Source organism: Ananas comosus, linkage group 20, assembly GCF_001540865.1.
Source record: "Ananas comosus cultivar F153 linkage group 20, ASM154086v1, whole genome shotgun sequence".
Classification (NCBI taxonomy): domain Eukaryota; kingdom Viridiplantae; phylum Streptophyta; class Magnoliopsida; order Poales; family Bromeliaceae; genus Ananas; species Ananas comosus.
The window spans coordinates 1,682,554-1,704,409 of record NC_033640.1 but is presented as its reverse complement, the minus strand read 5'-3'; the positions used below and the strand labels follow the sequence as shown (position 1 = coordinate 1,704,409).

General features: G+C 35.2%; 3 protein-coding genes across 3 annotated transcripts; all 3 read left to right on the top strand.

Moving 5' to 3' along the window:
• On the top strand, positions 1,567 to 4,059 carry LOC109726070 (NAC transcription factor 32-like). The gene is made up of 3 exons (XM_020255500.1): positions 1,567 to 1,827; positions 2,421 to 2,695; positions 3,412 to 4,059. Exons 1-3 carry the CDS (start codon positions 1,665 to 1,667, stop codon positions 3,868 to 3,870), a joined length of 897 nt encoding a protein of 298 aa, XP_020111089.1. The 5' UTR covers positions 1,567 to 1,664; the 3' UTR covers positions 3,871 to 4,059.
• LOC109725465 (aldehyde dehydrogenase family 3 member H1-like) lies at positions 6,765 to 13,189 on the top strand. The gene is made up of 10 exons (XM_020254661.1): positions 6,765 to 7,076; positions 9,182 to 9,250; positions 9,369 to 9,465; positions 10,396 to 10,602; positions 10,920 to 11,035; positions 11,141 to 11,245; positions 11,451 to 11,623; positions 11,713 to 11,803; positions 12,026 to 12,175; positions 12,758 to 13,189. The coding sequence occupies exons 1-10, from the start codon at positions 6,885 to 6,887 to the stop codon at positions 12,995 to 12,997; spliced, it is 1,440 nt and encodes a 479-aa protein (XP_020110250.1). The 5' UTR covers positions 6,765 to 6,884; the 3' UTR covers positions 12,998 to 13,189.
• LOC109725911 (E3 ubiquitin-protein ligase RGLG3) lies at positions 14,585 to 21,312 on the top strand. Its single transcript, XM_020255313.1, has 12 exons — positions 14,585 to 14,640; positions 16,003 to 16,176; positions 16,507 to 16,591; positions 16,695 to 16,835; positions 17,146 to 17,259; positions 17,988 to 18,085; positions 18,172 to 18,251; positions 18,386 to 18,491; positions 19,054 to 19,181; positions 19,792 to 19,933; positions 20,054 to 20,110; positions 20,860 to 21,312. The coding sequence occupies exons 2-12, from the start codon at positions 16,045 to 16,047 to the stop codon at positions 20,941 to 20,943; spliced, it is 1,167 nt and encodes a 388-aa protein (XP_020110902.1). The 5' UTR covers positions 14,585 to 14,640; positions 16,003 to 16,044; the 3' UTR covers positions 20,944 to 21,312.

The window sequence follows — 21,856 nt, the reverse complement described above, 5'->3', positions numbered from 1 at the left end:
GAATTCTTTTTCTGTCGTTAATTTTTGCCACTACTCGATACCTAAATAATAAAATTTTAAATTATATAATTTTTTCGGGTAAAGAACACTTTTGATCGATCCTTAAACTTTAATTCGCTGTAATGTCTGGATCGAATTTACAACTTATTATAATTAAATTTCAAAACTAGATTTAGTTGGTTAAATATTGACGGATCGTTCAAATAAGAACAATGTAGTATATTAAATATTTTGGCATAATTACATTAGAGATACATAAATATCTGGCCAATAATTTAAAATGTTCGAAAAAAAATTACAACGAATTGAAGTTTGAGGACCAGGTGTCATGCAATCCACCAAAAGTATAATTTACAATTTTTCTTATGTAGGATATTCAAATTTTGCTGATTATGTTTGTCAGATTAAATTTTTATTGTAAAATATAAATCATCAAAGAAGTAGGTTAAAATAATGTATCATTTATGAAGCATGTGAATTAATGATTCACACTGTTAACCGTTCTAAAAAAAAAATTATCAGATTTCGGTACAGAGCCTGATTATTTGGATGAAAATGGAGATGGGTGAAGTCATTTTTAGTCGTAAATGGTTATTTTTGTAATTTGGCTTGCCGTGATAAAAATACTATCGAAACTCGAGTTATTCAGAATAGCGTAATTAACTTCCGGGAAGGGATATGGTGTATAGCATGTACACATGCACGCGGTGCAGGGGGCTTATTTTAAATATCCGCCACTGTCGCGGTCCCACGTGTCCGGGGGCGGCGGTCCACCGCGGTGGTCCGTGTTCCGCACGTGCGCCGCCGTACTTAAATATTAATAAAATATAACAAACCCGCGGTCCACGCAACCGTGCGCGTGGTCCAGCTGGAAGGTGACGTCATGGTGCCACGTCACCCGCAACCCCGGCCCGCGGCGTCCCGAGCGGTCGTGCCACGTCGGATGGGCCCCACCGCGCCCCGTAGGCGCCACCCCGACAGGTTCTACTCGGTGCAACGCGCGTGTCGCGGGTATTTAACTGACACGTGGGGCCCACGTTGTACACGTCAGCTTTTCCTCTTTTTTATATGTGCATATTACATACGAATCCCTTTCGTTTTGATATCAGTCCCTAACTTCCGATCTTTTAGTAAAAAGGTAAACTATCAAAATATGCTTAAATTTTAATCAAAAAAAATTCTCGATTAACTTTTTTTTAAAATATGAAATTAGACAATTTTTTGAGTTACTTAGGAAATAAAATTATGTAAAAAGTGAAGGACTTGTTTGTAAATTTGCGAGTCAAATTTTCCCACGCGAAGAGACTCTGCGACGACCACACGTTCAACCCCTCCAAAGGGGCGCGGCGACGAGTCCAAAACAGATGTCGTCATCCATGACGTCATCCCCGCCCCTCCCTATATCTTCGCCACGTGTCCCATTTCAGCCGCTGGATCTCGGCCACGTCCTCCCTCCAAGTCAACGTGCGGATGACGCACACGCGCTCCTCCCCTGTCCCGCGGCCCACCAGATCTCGACACGTGTTCGTCCCCTCCCTTTATATATACTCGGCTCCTTCAATGTTCTCACTTTCAGTTTCAAAGCTTCAACACATTCCCTTCTTCTCTCTCTCTCGTTCCCTTCTGTTTTAATAATTTTCGCAACCTAAAAAAAAAAGAAAAAAATGGACGGCGGAGATTTGATCCTTCCTCCGGGATTTCGATTCCATCCGACGGACGAGGAGCTCGTGATGCACTACCTTTGCCGAAAATGTGCCGGGTCGCCGATCTTTGCACCGATCATCGCCGACGTCGATTTGTACAAGTACGACCCCTGGGATCTGCCAGGTCAACGCTCTATCTAAGACTATTTCTGTATCATTTCCTACCAGACAACCTGAATTTAATTTTTATTTTTTATTTATAATTATGTAAAAATAATATATGATTATCAAATTTATGGTTTTAGTAACTATCTGTCGTTAATTAATTTAATTTTATTTGTTAAATGATAACTAAATTTAATAAATTATTATTATTATTTTTACATAATTATAAATAAAAAATAAAAATTAAATTCAGGTTGTCTGGTAGGAAATGATACAGAAATAGTCTTAGATAGAGCGTTGACCTGNTCAAATTTATGGTTTTAGTAACTATCTGTCGTTAATTAATTTAATTTTATTTGTTAAATGATAACTAAATTTAATAAATTATTATTATTATTTTTTAATTTAATCCACTAAAATTAGTAAATTTTTATGGGGGGAAGTGTTAGTTATGAAAATTTTTTTTAAGATTGATTTATCTAATGATTACTACATTCATTGTAACCTGTCACTTCATTAATTTTTGTGCTAGTCGAATGAATGAATATCATTATATGATGATTTATCATTTTATCAATTTCGAGCTGATTGATTGATTGATCGATGGAGCAGGCATGGCGAAGTACGGAGAAAAGGAATGGTACTTTTTTTCGCCGAGGGACCGAAAGTATCCGAACGGGTCGCGACCAAACCGCGCGGCGGGGACCGGGTACTGGAAGGCGACAGGGGCAGACAAGCCGGTGGGGACGGCGATCAAGAAGGCGTTGGTGTTTTATGCCGGAAAGGCCCCAAAGGGCGAAAAGACAAACTGGATCATGCACGAGTACCGACTCGCCCATGTCGACCGGTCTGCACGCAAAAAAGACTATAGCACCAACACCTTACGGGTATGCATAACAAAATATTTTCTTTTTTTGTTTTACACGTGGCATGGTGCTATTGGTGGAGTTCTTTTTTGGGTGAAAAAATGTAATGGGGACCCTTTAATTATACTAATTACAGCTTAGTTGCTAAAACAAAACTTAGTGAATAATAGTTGTATTTGATGATAGAAACTTGTGTTATGCTTTTTTATTGGAGTTATAGAAATATTAAGTACACATCACATGACATTTACTTGTTATATTTTAGTTAAAAAATTTAAATAATGGTTGATGACAAAATTAATTTTTTTGTTAATAATAAATAAAAATTATTATATTATATATCTCATGTGGGTCCCACTAATTTGGCCAAATATCTTATGTGTGAAGAGCATCAAATCCTCATCACCTCTTATGGTACTTATCTCCTCTTTGCTTATTATTATAAAAAAGCTAAAGAAAGTGACAAAATGCTCTTATCTTATTGGATAAATATGCATGGACACCCCTCGAATATAAGTTATTTCGAATCGACTCTCTAAATTTTAATTAATATTTTGTGATTTTAGTAAACATAAGTAGTAGATAATGAGTAAGAAAATCGTGACATTTTTAGGAGAAAATTTTTAGGGGCGTAATTAAAAATTGTTAAAAGCTGAGGGTGTCCTCGGCGCATTTGTCTCACCTTTGTTACTCGTACGGAATTAACGAATAACGCGTTGCCACGTGTCGTTTTGCAGTTGGACGACTGGGTGCTGTGTCGCCTCTACAACAAGAAGGGCGTGGTGGAGCGGCCCCACGCCGGTTCGACGAAACCGGGCGCCGCCCCGAACCCGGTCCAGCTCCCGCAGCGGCCCAAGACGGAGCACGTGACCGCGCCCCACGCGCACGTGCCGGCGCACCAGGAGCTGATGGACCTGGTCTACCACGACCCGTCGGAGCCGCTCCCGCGGCTGTACGCCGAGTCCAGCAGCTCCGAGCACGTGCGCTCCCCCGACCCGGCCACGTGCGAGGCCCTGGAGGAGGCGGAGAGTCGCCACGAGCAGGGCACGTGGGGGATGCTCTGGGAGAAGGCCCTCGGGGGATCGTTTAATTACGACGATGCCACCGAAATCGCGTTCGCGGTGCCGCCGTTTTCGCCCGCGTTCCCCGACGCCGCGTTCCACGACGCGCTTTCCTACCTCCAGAGGCCCTTCTAACTTGCGCCGGTGAATCCCTTTTTTTTTTAAATTTTTTTTTGCTAACCTGCGCCGGGAGGGAGGGTAACCGTCCGATCGGTGGGGGTGACGTCATCGTGGCGTCAATCGCCGCATTTTGCGGCTGAGATTGAATCTCTTCGATTTCGGATATATATATTTATATATATCTATATATGTAGATATTTGTAGGGGTTTAAGAAAAAATTTCAAATGTCACCCCTAGGTTTCAAATTTTTTTTTTGTTTTAGTACTTTGTGAATTAAAGCATATCAATTTAGTACGTGGTTTTATTATTATTATTTTTATTATTCCTCCATTATTTTTTTTGGTTAAATCAGTGACAGAGTTAGGTTTCGTTTGAGATTGCGGGGAGATTACGTTACGTGCAGTGAGAAACGATGATGAAAAAATATTCTGTTTGTTTTTGTACGTAATATTACGTTCCGTTAGTTGGTTACTATGCAGTCCTATCGGAGAACGCAGAAGTATAACCTATATGCTCCATTCTATCTAATAGCGTTAGATTCATCTCAATATCAAACTAAGCCTTAAAACTAAAAGGTAATAAAGTGAATATTCGATAAACCTAAGTGAGGTATCTGAAGTTTTTTGTATATAATTTAACAAAATATTAGCGGAGGAGTTGACGAAAAGAGAAAAATAAAATTATAGAATATTAAATTGATACATTTTAAATTATAGAGTACTAAAGTGAGAAAGTACGAAACTACAAGAGTAGGATTTGAAGTTTATCCATGAATTAATGTAAGTGGTTTTGTTATCATTTTTGCTTTTTTTTGTGAATTATATAAATTACATTTTGTTGCTGATTAGTCTCACTACTACCCACAAAAAAAAAGAAAAAAGAAAAAAGAAAAAAATCTTTGATGAAGGTTTCAAAAATTAAATCATAATATTTTAACTATTTTTTTTTTTAAGAAACCCCTTACGCTTTTTGAGCCATAATTAGATACATTAGTGAACTAGGACGGTTCCGTAAAAATAAATAAATAAATAAATAAAAAAAAAAATAGAGTCAATAAATTATATAAAAAAAGCAACTGAAAAATAAGCAACTATTACTGTAATAAAAATATAAGAATAATACCTCTACAAATTTAGGAATAAACCATAAACAGTATAATATTTTCAACTGGTTATATTTCAATTTTACCATCATAAATATGTCCCTTCAAAAATCATAACAATATATTATAAGAGAGATAAAAATGTCAAAATATATCATAGAAAACTTTAGGAATAAACCCTAAATCCACTTAATTTTAAATTTTAAATATTTAGAAAAAGTAAGTTGCCACGTCTTTGGTTGAAATGATTCTATAATAAATTTTTTAAAACCCAATCTTTCAAATTTTATTTTGATTATCCAATTTTTCGATATATTAGATTTGAATCAGTCAATGGTACTTTAACTTTAAAAATATGAATGTATCGTTTAGTTCTATAGATTTAGACAGTATATTTTATGCAATTCTCACAAATAAATTTTATAAAATATAAAATTAACGTAAATGTTCAATAGTATAAAATTAAAATTTCTTAATTTACAATCTATATCTAAATGCTCAATAGTATAAAATTAAAATTTATATTTAATACAAACATTCTAAACTATTTAAAAATTATTTATATATTTTAAATTTTTATAATAAAAAATAAAAATATAGATTGAACTTAAAAAAAAATTATAAATCTTCTTCTCCATACATGAAGAGAGGGAAAAATTGAAGAGAGAGGAAAAAAAAACTCTCCTCCCCTCTTCCCCCGCTGGCCCCCACCCACACTGGGAGTCTGGGCCCAACCTACGCGAGCACCCGTGCCCACGCCGACTCGCTCCCGAAATATTTGGTATTATATCACCCAAAAGTCTAGTTCAATCTGAATTTCACCTTCAGTGAAACAAATAGGCTATTGAAATCGAGATTTTTGTACTGCCAGATGTCATTTGTTCATTCATCGTTGTCGGAGTTTCACTGAACCAAAAAAAAAAAAAAAAACTTTTCCGTAAGTTAATTTGGTTGAATCTAGGGATAAAAAAAAAGGTCGGACGACCTGGGGCTGGCCCGACCATAAATTTCACCCACAGTTCAAAATAATTCATAATTCAGATAAATTATATATATTTTTATCAAAATATTTTTTTATCGTATTTTTTCGTCACGAATAACACTCTCGCTCTGCAATCTCAACATTGATTTAATAGATACAAGTAAGGCATCAATTAGTCTTAACCTAGTTAGTTACTACAAGTATCTCAATATATAAATTAGTGTTAGGTTGTCCAAAGATAATAAAGACAAAGACTCTAGATGCATACAATAAAAAGGCCACAAATTTTGAGTATTTTCAAACCAAACATTCCTAAAAGAGTGGGTGTGAGTAGCTTAGAAAGTGAAGGGTATTCTTTAAAAATAAATTAAAATAAACATAGTTTAATATTATTAGAAATCCAAATCACAACTTAAATTAGAGTCTATATATTTCACTTAAACGGTAGTGTGATTGGATGTAATTATAAATACAGTATAGAGCTATAAATACTTGGTTAAATGTAGATTGTATGTAATTGGAAAGCATTTTTAGAGATTTTATTGTTTTATATGTAGAATGGTTAGATTATTTTTAAAATAGGAGAAAAATAAAATATAACTATATAAAAAATTAAACAAATAAATAAATAAATAAATAAATAAATAAATAAATATATATATTATAATTATAAGTTATTATAATAATAATTATTAATAATATAATAAAATAGATAAGATACCGTATATATAGTTTGTTAAGATTAGAGCACGAATATTAAAGCAAGAGTTCGCTCCTCTATATAAGCCCTCTCAACTCTCCCCACTCCTCCTCGGAGAAAAAAAAGAAAAAAATTTTAAAACCAAACCCTCGTTCGCTCTCGCGCTCTCATCGTCTACGTCGCCATTACCGAGGTCCGAGAGAGAGAGAGAGAGAGAGAGAGCTTGGAGCGTGCAACGACACCAATGGCGGCGGAGGTGGCGGCGGTGGTGGAGGAGGTGAGGCGGGGCTTCGAATCGGGGAGGACGAGGGCGTACGAGTGGAGGGAGGCGCAGATTAGGGCGATCGCGAGAATGATCGCGGAGAGGGAGGGGGAGATCACGACGGCGCTCCGCGACGACCTCGCCAAGCCCGAGATCGAGTCCTATCTCCACGAGGTTGATGAGCTCTCTCTCTCTCTCGATCTCTTTCTCTTTGCTCTTTTGTGATTTCCTGTTTCCAGTTGATTCGGATTGTTACGATTTTGGGTTTTTGTGTAATGTAGGGTTTTGGGGAGTAGAGAGATTGTGGTATCGATTTCAAATCGAACAGAAAACTTTTTGAATTCTGTGTAAAGGTGAGATTTATTTATTTATTTTTTAAAAAAAATTGTGGGGGTTTATGGAGGGGTTTTGTTTATCTTGTTTTGGTTTGTTGTACATTTGCTTGTGCTACTTATATCGAGGGGGTTTAGGGAATAAGGAAGTTGTGGTATATATTTGAATTCAAAAGAAACTATTTGATTCCTGTGGAGGTGTAACTTTGTTTGGGTTTATGGAGGGATTTGTAGATCTTGTTTTGGTTTGTTATAATTTTTTTTTATGCTATTATATGTTAGGATTCAGGAGTAGGGGGGTTTTGATGTCGATTTTGAGTTCAAAAGAAAACCTTTTACATTCTTTTATGTTTGGGTGTATGGAGGGATTTGTAGATCTTGTTTTAGTTTGTTATACATTTGATTATGTTGTTCACCTGGAGAGAATTAAGGAGTAAAGAGGTTGTGGTATCATTTTAGATTCAAAACAGAACATTTTTAAACTTCATTTAGGTGATCTCTAGAATTTGCTTTTGTGCTTTTTTTTTTTACTGTAAAATACAGGGTGATTCTGTGTGCACTTCGTTTAAATGATGTTGTATAAACAAGGGTGTTCTATAATTTGTTATGAATTTGCTTATGCTGCTTATTATGGAGGGAGTTCGGGAGTAAGAAGTTGGGGCATCTATTTCAAATTCAAAACAGAGTTTTTTAACTGTGTGACCAAGTTATTGATTCTTTCATTTGCATTTATGGAGGCATTCATTGATCTTCTTTTGGTTTGTTATCCATTTGATAATGCTAATTGTGGAGGGATTTGAGTATAGAGGTTCTTCTATCAATTTTATATTTTGTTTGTTGAGGGATGAAATTGAGTCTGTTCTATAGAGGGGTAGATTTAATGTTCAGTACTTTGCACTGATAGGCCCCGAACTTTGAGGCAAGTTTCATTTTGGTCCTCAAACTTTTGATTTTGATTTTTGAGACAATCAACTTTTAGTAAGGTTTCAATTTAGTCCCTAAACCTTCAAAAGTATTTCATTTTAGTCCTTATCTTAGATTAAAAACTATCGCTTGCACCTAGTTCATCGGCTTGTTCATACACCATGAATTCATTGCTTCTTCATCCATCTGATACTTTCAATTAAAGATCTAATTTTTTATATTAAAAAGAAAATTGCAACTTAATGAATAGCAACGTTCAATATGCGATGAAAAAATAGTCAGTAAATCCATGGTGAATAGATGTATAGGACATTAGGACTAAAGTGAAATAGTTTTGAGAATTTAGTGACCACTAGCCTCAAAAATTGATATTTCGAGGACCAAAATGAAACTTGGCTGGACGTTCAAGGACTAGTGTAATTTACCCTTTAATATTCTTAGTGGAGCAATGTAGTATTTGGTATTAGTTCGAAGTTTTGAATTACGGAGGTTTTTATCCATAAAGGTTTCCTCTCATCTTGGTCTTTCTTTTATTTCTTTGAGCTTAGGTTGTGTTATAAATCAATAAATTGAGTAGGGATATTTTTTGTTTGAACTGAAACAAAATTCTCTAAAGATGTGTATTCTTGTATTTGGATTAGGGAGGATTGAAATTAATTCTGTTATATATTGGGAAGCAATTAAAACTATCGCATGGAACAGTGTGGTAATCATTTGAGCATATATATATTTTTCTTTCTTTTTTCAAAACTTTATTCCAGCAATCATAATGATAGCATGGCTTGGAACTCTTTCCTGGTCATAATGACCAAGTTAATTAACCTGGATTGGATCTCTTTGAACCACCATTTTGATGACAGACATTGCTTATTCTGTTTCCTTTCATCTTTAATATTGAAATTTCTTGACAAATCAGTTATGCATTTTGTATTTTCCTCGCATCCGTTCTTCATGTATTTTTTTACATCTTTTTGTTGCAAACTGAGTTTTCCAATATCTCATGATAAACTGTTCATGATGCAGGTTTCAATGGCAAAGTCTTCCTGTATGTTTGCTTTAAAAGAACTCAAAAATTGGGTGAAACCAGAAAAGGTACAGGACGAAACCGCTCTTGTAAATTGGGATAGGAAGTAGCAGCAGTTATTTGCTTGGTTTGAACATAAATCCTTTGATAACATTATTAACAGCAAAAGCATTATTATTTTTGCAGGTGAAAAGCTCTATAACAACCTATCCATCAACGGCAGAAATTGTGTCGGAGCCACTTGGGGTGGTTCTGGTTATTTCAGCATGGAACTATCCCTTCTGTAAGATTTACAATCTAATTTATCTCATGCCAGTGCTTCTACTCACATCAAAATACTTCAATATACTCTGCAAAGCAAATGGTTTGCGATTGGTGTTTTATTATTGAAATTTCAAGAGAAAAAAAAGCTGATTCACTATTATGTTGAAATTGTCTTTTCCCCTTTTTCTCCCTTTTAGTTTGGATATAAAAAATGTAATAATCATGCCTGTTCTCTGATTTCAGAAGACAGTTTTACCATCATCTGGATATGCAGCTTTCTTTTGACAAGCTGTGCATTTTGCAAAATCTTTCGCTTATTTGTCAACCTAACATTGTCATCGTTTACCTAGATGGAGATGTTTGAACCTAGAACTGAAAGATTTGCAGTCCTGAGTGAAACAACTTGGGAAAGCTTTTCTCTGATTTGAGACACTTGGTAGTTCCATACAAAATCCTTCTTTGAGTTATCTATTTCACAAGTTCTGTACATGATTTTCTTTTTGGCATGTTTATCTATCTTTATAGACTCGAGTGATATTCTTGAATTCAGTTAGTAGTTTGGAGGCGATATACTATAATACCATCTTTCATATGGAGAAATAAATTGTGGGGAGTTTACTCATTCATCCTCAGATTCAATAGAGGAAAAAGCGTCTAGGTGGCATGGGCAAAAACAGAGTACTAGCCTTAGATATGAACTCCCTCTCTTCACTGATATGTAATTTAGATTTGCTATGGACCGCAATTTACATTTCTTTAATAATGGAAGTTTGCGAACGGTTCAATGTTCATATATCTGATCAAAGACCTTGATAAGATGAATGCTTTAGGACAGTAGGAAGCAATCGTTAAATCATTTCTCATTCTTCATGATTAATTACATTGTATCTGAATTCTACTTATTCCATTGAAGATACTCGAGAAATGACTCTCCTTTTGTTCTTCGCAGTGTTATCTATCGACCCAATCGTTGGAGCTGTTGCTGCTGGTAACGCTGTTGTTCTGAAGCCATCAGAACTCGCGCCAGCTACATCATCCTTATTTGCAAAAATTTTACCCGAATATGTTGATAACTCATGTATAAAAGTTGTAGAGGGGGCGGTTCCTGAAACCACTGCTCTCTTGGAGCAAGAGTGGGATAAGATATTCTATACAGGTTTTTCTCTTGTTACCTGTACCTCAAGTTTTAGAAAGATATAATAGTACGTAGTTTAGAAAATGTAGGTTATAACGCTCTCAACATTCTAACATTAATTCAACAATAGAAGATCGGCGATTGTTCACTTTGAGAAGTTAGGCGATATATTTATCTTGAAGATTCAAATATTGAGCCTCTTGAGTAATGCCCATTGAGTTGAAGAATGTGCACTTTTAAAGATATTTAATATGGCCCTATCCTGATATAATCATATTAGCTTCACAACAAATAGTCTTCTTTTATAGTCAACAACTCTGAGAGTTTGGACTTTGCAGGTAACGGGAAAGTAGCTCGGATTGTGATGGCCGCAGCTGCAAAGCACTTAACCCCCGTAGTTTTGGAGCTAGGAGGGAAATCTCCTGTCGTCGTGGATTCAAATATTGATCTCGACGTAATCACTGTTTTCTATTTATGAACTTTCTTATTATTGTAGTAGTAATAATTCGCTTTGAACTAATTTCTTTTCTATTTTTGTAATTTTATTTTATTTTTCAAGGTTGCTGCTAAAAGAATTGTGGTGGGCAAGTGGGGATGCAACAATGGACAAGCTTGCATTGCTCCGGATTATATCGTAACCACAAAATCATTTGCCCCACAGCTGGTAGGGACAATCATATGAATTCGAAATTCTGCTTTTACGCCGCTAAAAAAAAATCCTTTATTTAAAAGTTACAAGGGCACATATGTAAACATTCAAATTCAGATTTTGCGGTAATATATACATGTGAATATCTATACAAAACAAATAACTAAATGTTACAATCGTGTAGTCCTTGTATTCATTTACAGATTATAACTTTTAACAGGTGGATGCTTTGAAAACAACTTTGGAGAAGTTTTACGGGAAAGATCCATTAGCGTCGAAAGACTTGTCTCGGATTGTGAACTTCAATCATTTTAACCGATTGACAAGTTTATTGGATGACGAAGGAATCTCCGACAAGATTGTATATGGAGGCCAGCGAGATGAGAAGGGCCTGTAAGCATTATTAGTTCATGGACTGTTAATTTAACTGCCGCATCGCTCGTAAATATCGAATCACTAATTTTGTTCGCATTTTATTGCAGGAAAATAGCTCCTACGCTGTTATTAAATGTTCCAAATGATTCGCCCATTCTGAAGGATGAGATATTTGGTCCCTTGCTTCCAATTGTTACTGTGAGAAGCTCTCTTACACTTTATCTTATTTTATAAATAAAAACCTCCTCTTTTGTTCATAAAATAACTAATCATATGTTAAATGTGATTGAAAAAGGAAATGTGTTAGCCTCATTATTCTAATCAGGGTGCAAATGCATGTAAAACTGAAAATTGTTTTGAAAATTTAGAAAAGCATTTGTGCAATCTTGATTTTCATTTCTTTAATGTTAATTTTCTTAGGTTGATGAAGTTGAGGATAGTTTTAATATCATCAAGTCGAAAACAAAGCCTCTCGCAGCATATCTCTTTACCAAGAACAAGAAACTGGAAGAGGAGTTTGTGAAAAATATATCTTCTGGGGGTATGCTTATAAATGACATTGCCTTGCATGTAAGTTCTCTCTCTCTCTCTCTCTCTCTCTCATGTATTATTAACTTCAAAATGCTTAAGCCCAAGTTACTATAGCCTAGTTTGGCATGTGTTTTTTTATGTTCGGTCGCTTTGATGCTTTAGAACGCCAAAAGACTCCAAATGCGCGTTAGAATTTTTTCTCCTTCAAATGCTCTACATAATAGTGGTGGAATCTCCACCATGGCGGTTTCACCCATGCTTTTCAGAATTTTGTAGTAATTGGAGAAATGAAGCTCTAATTTGGTTTCATGGAGCTCTAAGGCATGACAGCAATTTCTTTTGGAAATACATTCCCAATCTAGGCCGAAGTGCTTGTTTGATCTTGCTTTCAGTTCAACTTCTCTACTTTGAGAAGCAGCGGCTAGATATATAGCAAACAAAAGTTTTGAACTGAAATGAGCCTTTGGTTCTCAAATATTGAAACTCTTAAATGAAGCTTCTCCTTCTCGCGTTTTTTTTTTCAAACAACTTTAATTGACATGCTTATATTTTAGTACTTGTTATACTGGTCATGTTCTCACCATTTTCAAAATATTGAACTATTTTTCGCTTATTCTCCAGCTATCCAACCCGTATTTGCCATTTGGCGGAGTCGGAGAGAGCGGGACCGGCTCTTACCACGGCAAGTTCTCTTTCGACGCATTCAGCCACAAGAAAGCGGTTTTATCCCGGGGTTTTGGTGGAGAAGCCCGTGCGAGGTATCCACCATACACGCCACAAAAGCAACGAATTCTACGGGGATTGATCGACGGGAGTATCATTTCCCTACTTCTCGCTCTATTCGGATTCCCTAGAGATTAGTTACTCCGTTTAATTTTTAGTATTTTTGTTTATATTTATGCAGGGGCAACACATGAAGTTCATTGGTTACTTGATTTTTTATTTTTATTTTTATTTTTATTTTAAAACCTGTATAGTGAGGCTACATTTTCTTTTTTAGAAATTAAACTTTGTGATTATGTTTTTCATCAACATATATTTGAATTAAATTTATGCAGTATAAGGTTTTCTCATATATTATCCAGTGCATAGTGTATTGTTTTTGAGTGTGGAAAATTGCACCACTACCACCCAAATTTTGACTATTTGCAGATAACCGCCTGAACTTTCAAAACCACCTAGTTTTATATTTTAACAATTTAAATTCATTAATATTAGCCAAGTGATCAAATTACTTAAATAACCTGACGTATTTCCTTTGAAGTTCGATTATTTAGTTAAATATGTGATAATTTGTAGGTGTATTTGCAAATTTTCCATATCTTTGAATGTACTTATGACCCAAAAAAAAATTAAATTTGGAAAAAGCACGTATAATATTTCTACATTAGCGTGTAGTAGTGAGTTTTTGAACAGGTCTTTATTTTTATTTTTATTTTTGATTTCCACGCGAAAAAGATCACATGAGAGTTACTTAAACGAGAATCTTCAGAGGAAAAATAAAAAATAAAAAAATACAAACTTTACAAATGTACAAAACTTAGAATTTGGACATTTCTAAATCAGCACCTAATTTTTTAAAATTTAAATTAATTATTTATTTTAATAAATATGTGAAGATATACGACGTATTTAAAATTTAAAATATAAATATTATTGACGAAATCAAATTAAATAAATTAAAAGAAGAAATTTTGAAAGGTTGGATAGTAAATTTTAAAATATTTAAAATTTGCATAAATTCCGTACGTTTCCACGATGCTCAGGGAAAAGGGATATCCTGCAAGCCGTACTGTACAATATACGGCATCCACGTACTGCACGCACGTGGCGCGTTGTAATGCGTTCCTGTGTAACGCAAACTCGCGCCTCCTTCACAACAGAGCCAATCATTATGCTCCACGTAACCTCCGTCGTACTAATTTACTACTTCCATAGATATATTTTCGGAATCTGCGCCCATTTCCCCGGTCCCTACGCCGCCGCCGCGCGGATCACACAACTAAATTAAAAAAAAAGGGAAAACTTCGAATACCCATGTGGTTTCGCAGTTTTTCCTGTAGTTTAAAGTGTATGAAGTTAGTATTCTGTAGTTTCGCATATTTTTACTTTAGTATTCTGTGATTTGAATAGTATCAAATTAATACTCCGTGGTTTAATTTTTATATTAAATTAGTACCCTGTGGTTTCAATTTTCTCTTCTTATTATTCATTTCGAGATATATAATTTAACGAAATATTAAACCAAATGGTACTAAAGTGAGAAACCACAGGGTACTAAGTTGATACACTTGAAACCACAGGGTACTAAAGTGAGAAAGTGCGAAACCACAGGATACTAACTTGATACACTTTAAACTATAAGGTACTAAAGTGAGAAAGTGCGAAATCACGTGGGGGGTATTTGAAGTTTTCCCTATTATATATATATATATACTCCCAATATTTGCGCATTAATTTTCGCCATTCGTATCCAAATCTCTGATTCACTCCCAGAAGAAAAGGTGATCTCTCTCTCTCTCTCTCTCTCTCTCTCTCTCTCTCTCATCAGCAGCAGCAGCAGCAGCTGCTAAAATTTTTAGGGTTTAGATTTCATTGCTTATTGTAATCTATTTGATCTGTTTCTGCGACAAATTGGGGGAAAAAAACGAGTCCATTTATTGATTGAATTGTTGTTTTTTTCTTTTTTTATGGTTTTGATCTTAATTTGTACTAGGAATGTGCACAAAAGAGGAAATTAGTTGGTTGTTTTGTTAGTTGAGAGGAAATTTGGGTGAGTTTAGCTGGTTAGCTTTGGAATATGGATAAGATACTAGGTTTTTGGGGATCTTGTTTATGCTTTGTAATGGGGATGTGAGTATTTGGGTATGGGATTTGTTGTTAAGCAGAAGAAGATATAGATTAAAATTTGGATTAATTGGTATAACGAGATTTGGTTTTTCTTTCAGTTCTAGACGTTTTCAGTAGAAAATTTGACAAACAGAAAAGTTTGAAGCTTTTGATATGACCGATAAGCTTAAATAAGATTTCGAGCTCCAAAAGCAGAGTTTCTAGTTTGGAGCTTTTGATTTTGTGTTTAAAAGTAAGTAGAAAAACAGTAATGGCACCAAAAGGAGACTTTCTCTTGGAAATTATGTTTTTAGGGCCCATAGCTTACATTAGATCCTACCTATCACGAAAAGCTCTACAACTTTGGCTTGCGAAGTGCCTAGTTTCTAAGAGTTAGACCTAGTTTGCTAATGTTATGGCTAAAAGCATAATTTTTATATTATGGAAGATTCCAAAATTTTAAAAGCGCTTTCAATCTTTCTTTCTTTCTTTTCTGCTATAAAATTGCAGTTGCAACCGTCACCGGAGAATCATATGGCTACATTCGTCTCTGGTGGTGGTTGCAACCACAATTTTAAAGCATTAGAGAAGGAAAAATTGTTAGCGGCTTTTTTTTTTTTTTTGGATCTTCCATAGTATAAAAATGATGTTTTTAGCCACCCCATTACCAAACTAGGCCTTAGTAAAGAAGTTTTAGAACCCAAGCTAGAAAGGTAGTAAACTTATGCGCATGGATGTAATTTTTCTTAGGGGGAAAGGGAAATACACCATTATTGTTGTGAGTTGCAATATTGCCTGACAGCTTCGTGCTGCAACGAAAGTAGAAACTTCGAAGTAGAGTTTCTCTTGAAGGTTGAAGCTCATTTTAGCTTCCCAGCATAGTGAATGCTCCAGACCTTTTATTTGCCAAACGGTTGGTGATTGCTTTTCAGGATAAATAAGCTGCTCCATAAGCTAGGCCAAACATGAAATAATGCTGTAATTTTTTTTTTACTGAAATATTATCTTCAAGTTCAAATTTGGTAGCTAATGTGCAGAATCTTTCTCCGTGTTCGTGGTTCATAAGAAATCCACATCATATGAAGAGTACAAAATCTCATCACAAGCACTGGCATGCTCATGGTGCGAGTTCCAAGCACCACAAAAATCATGAAGCCGATGATATGCAAGGAGTGAAATTCATACCTGATAATTTTAGCTCAGTTGATCAGGTGAGCACGTAGGAAGTCCTGCTTTCTCAGAAGAACTAATGTGCAGAATGAATGATGTGTGGTAATTGAATTGTGCAGCAAAATCTATTTTCTCTTAATATGGGTAACGGATGATACATTAATTGTTGAACATGGTTTACTACTGCTATAATAGTCATTCTTGCAATAAACTTGCTACTATCTGTCCCACAAATTGCACATAGCAAAACTTTTTCAATTCCACATCTCTTTAGTTCAATGCATCAATAATATCCTTGAATGCTGCATGTTGATAATCTGATTTTAGAAAGGTAAGCTTCATAATTGTTCATAGATACTTTATTATTTCAGGTTATTGCTGCATTGAGGGAATCTGGACTTGAATCATCAAATTTAATTCTTGGTATTGATTTCACCAAAAGCAATGAATGGACAGGTGATGTGAGGGTACTTAATACTTTTTTCTAGCATGTTTTGAGAGGTTTTTAGATGCATATGCTTTTCTCGTGGAGAGAATGGATTTTGACAACTGGTTATAGGTCGGTATTCCTTCAATCGAAGATCTCTCCATGCAATTGGTGATACTCCTAACCCATACGAGCAAGCTATTTCTATAATTGGGCGTACTTTATCACCTTTCGATGAAGATAATCTGATACCATGCTTTGGTTTTGGGGATGGTAAGTAGTTGTTCTGGTTCTTTAAACTGTATGGCCATCTTGCAAAAAGAGTCCGGTGTTTTCTCTTTTTTCCGAATACACAGTTTTGATTCACCTTTTTTATTTTTGCATAAATGAAAGACTGGAATGCCCATGTGGTATATTTAATAGGGGCATTCCAGTTGATGAAAAGAAATTTTGACCCAGAGGACTAAAATTGCAAAATTCACAAAAACATTGACTGTTTATGCAGAAGCCAAAAATTTTCTTTGTGGCATCAATTGTTTCTCTTAATTTGTCTATAAATTTTCTTCCTTGTTCTACTTTGTAGCATCTACACATGGCCATTCTGTATTCAGCTTTTTCCCTGATCACCGTCCTTGCCGCGGTTTTGAGGAGGCTCTTGCACGATATCGGCAGATTGTTCCACATCTGAACCTTTCAGGTTAGTAGTGTTTCCTCTCTCTGCCTTCTTCTTCTTCTCTTCCTTCCTTCCTCCCAAACCGGCTCAAGTGATCGAAGTTTACTTCATCATGCGGTTAGCAACTTCATATCCTTTACTTCTTCTGAATTCTGAAGCAAGACTGCAGATTAGAATCTTCACTTAATTAGTGCTACAAGTTTGCATGCTGGAGGCATCCACACTCTGATGAATCCAGTACAATTGGAATTAGGAAACTTTTGTATTATTATGTAATTCTAGCTCATATTATAGTAAACTGTGCCTTAGTTCAAGAAAAGTGAATAAAGTGTGAGGAGAAACTGCAGTGTTTGTGTAAGAAACTAAAGTTGTATCGTTCATAATATTTCGAGGGTGCAATTTGAAACATCTTCATAATTCATGTTTCTTTTAAACTGATCCGAAAGGATGACTTGAAGTGAAAGATAATCAATTGCAGATAGACAGTGATTATTTATGAATTTTCAATCTGTCTCAGTGATAAGTTTGGTTTCCTTTTTCTTTTTCGGAAATATGATTTGAAAATTAGTATAAAAAAAAAAAAGGTTCATCAACTATGTTGAGGTTAGTTATTTCCTACTTATCATTTATTAGAAAATACATTAAGTTGATATTCATTCTCAAAAACTCATTTCAAAAGTTGTCCTGGATTTCAAAACGCTTTAAAGGTATTGCTCACATGTGATTCGTCCTTTCTTGTTCTTCATGTGAAGGCCCAACGTCTTTTGCTCCTCTCATCCGCACGTCAATTTCTGTGGTTGAAAGAAATAATTGGCAATACCATGTACTGGTCATTATTGCCGATGGGCAGGTACAAATATCTTGTATTATAGAATAAATTCGCGTGACTTTTTATACATGCATCTCATTTACCTCATTATTCATTAAGAAGTGTAGGTGACCAGGAACACGGATGTTCCTCGTGGGAAGTTAAGCCCACAAGAACAGGCTACTGTAGAAGCAATTGTTGATGCCAGGTATGATATCAAAATCAATACATTAATAGATAATTCTGTCGGTGTATTGCGCAGACATGTCAATGTTTACATTAGTTTTATCTTCTAGTATTGAAGTTCTGCTGAGTTGTTCTGAACCGTTATTAATTATTCAGCCATTATCCTCTTTCGATCGTTATGGTTGGCGTGGGTGATGGGCCGTGGGATGCGATGCAGCACTTCGACGATTGTATCCCTGAGCGAGCTTTTGATAACTTTCAGGTTAATTTCATCACTTGTAGTCACTAGCATATCTTACAAGCTGAGCGAACCTTGGATAACTGTATTAAATTTAGTATAGCCATTAATTTATAACAGCATAACATATTCGCTTCCACTTATCTAGGTGGGGGAATAATTCATGTATTTTATTTACACTCCAAGGAAAGTACTAAATGTATAACAATGTAAGGGTGGCATTTGCGACTTTGTCCTCACCTTTGCTCCGGAACTTTCTCATATTCAGCAATATTATCCTTGACCGTAATAACAATCTTAGTTTTTACTTTTTCCTGCAAAGTGATAGCTTGTACTTCCTTTTCAGCACACCCGAAACAAAAATCGTCATTTGTAGGAAAAGGTCGCACGTTGTCAGATTCTCTTTTTTTAATTAATGATCAAGGATGGAATTGTAAAATATGAGAAGTTAAGAGTTCAATATGGGGATAGTAATTAGTACGGGGAATCATCTACACGCTCTATGTTTTTCTTTTTCTTCTTCGACATTGAATTATTGAGTGTTATTTATTTCTTAGTCTGATCAGAACTTATTTATCTATTCCAGTTTGTAAACTTCACAAATATCATGTCGGCAAACATGCCAATGTCGAAGAAGGAAGCTGCATTTGCTCTCGCAGCTCTGATGGAAATCCCCATTCAATTCAGAGTCACACAAGGCATCCGACCTCCGGAGTAAATATTTTTGCATATATTTTTCTTTTTCTTGTGTAGTAAGCCATTTTTCTCAATAAGGAAATTCACTTGTATATATATATATATAGAGTCCGGCTACTATACTATCGATAGTATCATGCCCTTAGTACTATCAAGTTTTCTGCCATTAGATCTACCCTTTGATCATTTCCACCCGTTAGATTATACTATTCAACCAACCACCCATTCAACCCTAGGGGACCACTATCATCCTAACTGCACATCCTTTCGTCCAACTGTCGAAAACTCGATAGCACCAAGCGCTTGGTACTATTTATAGTATAGTAGCATAATTCTCTCTCTCTCTCTCTCTCTCTCTCTCTATATATATATATATATATATATATATTTCAATTTCCATTTTTACAAATGTACAAAAGAAACTCCCTTTTTTTCCCCCTCTTTGCAAACTTAAGCCTTCATTTTCCCTATGATTCTTAATTTTTCGGTCAGCAAATTTGCGGAACAACCTGTTTTTTTTCCCTGTTTTGCAGCTTAGCCACTTGCATTTTCTTTTTACCGTAGTGAAACTTTGGACCAGATTTTTTTAATAAAAAAACCCTAATTTCTCTTCATCTTCGTCTCATAGGAGGCATAAAGAAAAACTAGGTGATCCAAGGGTCCTTCCTCCGCCCAAAGAAATTATTGAACTTGATCAGAAAGCCGCGGTGATGCATCCTCCTGATACTGCTAGCTCTCACTCAGCTGGCTCAAATGCTGCAAGAGAGCAGGTGCATTTTTTTTTAGCCTTCAAATTAAGCACTTTTGATTCACAAAATTCATATAGCTTGTTATTCCTTACCCTTATATCTCTTTTCCTTTTTATTTTATTTTATTTTTGGCATTTCAAGGTCTGCCCTGTTTGTTTGACGAATCCGAAGGATATGGCGTTTGGATGTGGTCATTTGGTAAGCTTTTTTTTTTTTTTTTTCTTTTTCTTTTTCCGACAGTCCTATTCATATTTGCACCTCTTGTTAACTATATATTCGAAATGATAGACGGTCAAATATTATCACTTATGTAGGAATTTTGCAAGTGAATGGTTCACATAGGGGGTCTTTGATTCCTCGAAAAAGTGTGGAAAACTATTTTCAGAAAAAAAAAAAAAGTTTTCTATGGAAAAACACCATTTTCCACAGTTTTCGTCTTGTGGATAAAATATTTGGAAAACGAAAATACTATTTTCCATAAAACTTGGAAAAAAAAAATCTAAAAAAACTACTTTTCCTATGAAATAAACGGACGGAAAATACTTTTCCAAAACTGTTTTCATCCACCCCCCAACAAAGGGGTTAATTAGTTCTTTCTATACGCACTAGGAAGCAAAAAATTAAATGATTACTATTTATATGCAGATTATTTGCTTTGGATAGTGAGAATAGGTTGAATCTTCAATCTATTCAATTGGATACGCTAAGTATTAAATTTTTTAGGGCTTTTAAATGTCTAGTCCACTTACATCATACACATACACAAATATACGAACATTCATAAACTCATACATAATAAATATTTGGTACATCTACAAGTGCCCATATACATGCATACTAGCATGTACAAAAGTAAATACTTGGTACGTACATACGTATATATACACATGAATGAGTACTTGTCAAATCCGCGCATTCCTATATACTAATCTTTTCTTATGTTTCAGACATGCAAGGAATGTGGACCGACGCTGTCGACATGCCCCTTATGCCGCGCACCCATAACCACGCGCGTCAGACTGTACTCCTAAGACAAATATGGCTCTTATGATCAATCTGCAATCATATTCGTTTTTTACGTCCAAACAGCGTTAAACAACGCAACGTAGGAGCCGACCATCTTCAGCTAGTTCGAATGCAGGAAAAACCCTAAAAATGGCGCCAAAAGGAAGCAGCAATCAAAACCGCAAATTCATGTTGTGTGTTGTATGTTGTGCTATCTTAAGTTTCGCATTAAGCTATTGTTGAGAGAGTTCAATTGTACCAATGATGATACATGTACATTGTAGAATGTTGTGTCCCTTCATTTGATGTATATCTAAACTGATCTATTTTGAGACAAAAATAGTGATATAATAGTGATAAGATATTTTTAAATATTGGACTTATGTAATTAGTAATTGGGGACTATGTAATTAGGGTTTGATGCAGTTTTCTTTTGTTTGAGACTCCAGGATGAGAAGATAAATTGAGTATGATATGTAGTTTCAGAGAGGTTACAGGATAGAATGGTAAGAGAGTATTGTTTTATGTCTTCCTTCTCAAATTAAACAAAAAAAAAATTGTAATCATCTAAAATAGTAACAAATGGTTAGGTAGGGTTTATCCTTAAAAACATGTGAATATATAACACCAATTAGGGCATCAACGAGCCGAACACGAGCAAGCTGGGGCTGGTTCGTGTTTGCTTGTTTATTAAATGAGCCGAACACGAACCGATTTGATAAACTATTGACGTAAAAAATTCAGGAACTGATTTGATAAAATATTGACATAAAAAATTCAAGTCGTGTTCGGTTTATTTATTACTGAGATGAACGGCTCATAAACAGTAAATAACATTGTGAGCCCTACACATGGACACAAAATTGAAAGAAACTAAAAAAAAATAGAATCTTAATCTAATAATTGAAATTTATAAACTACAGATCTCTTTATATTTGG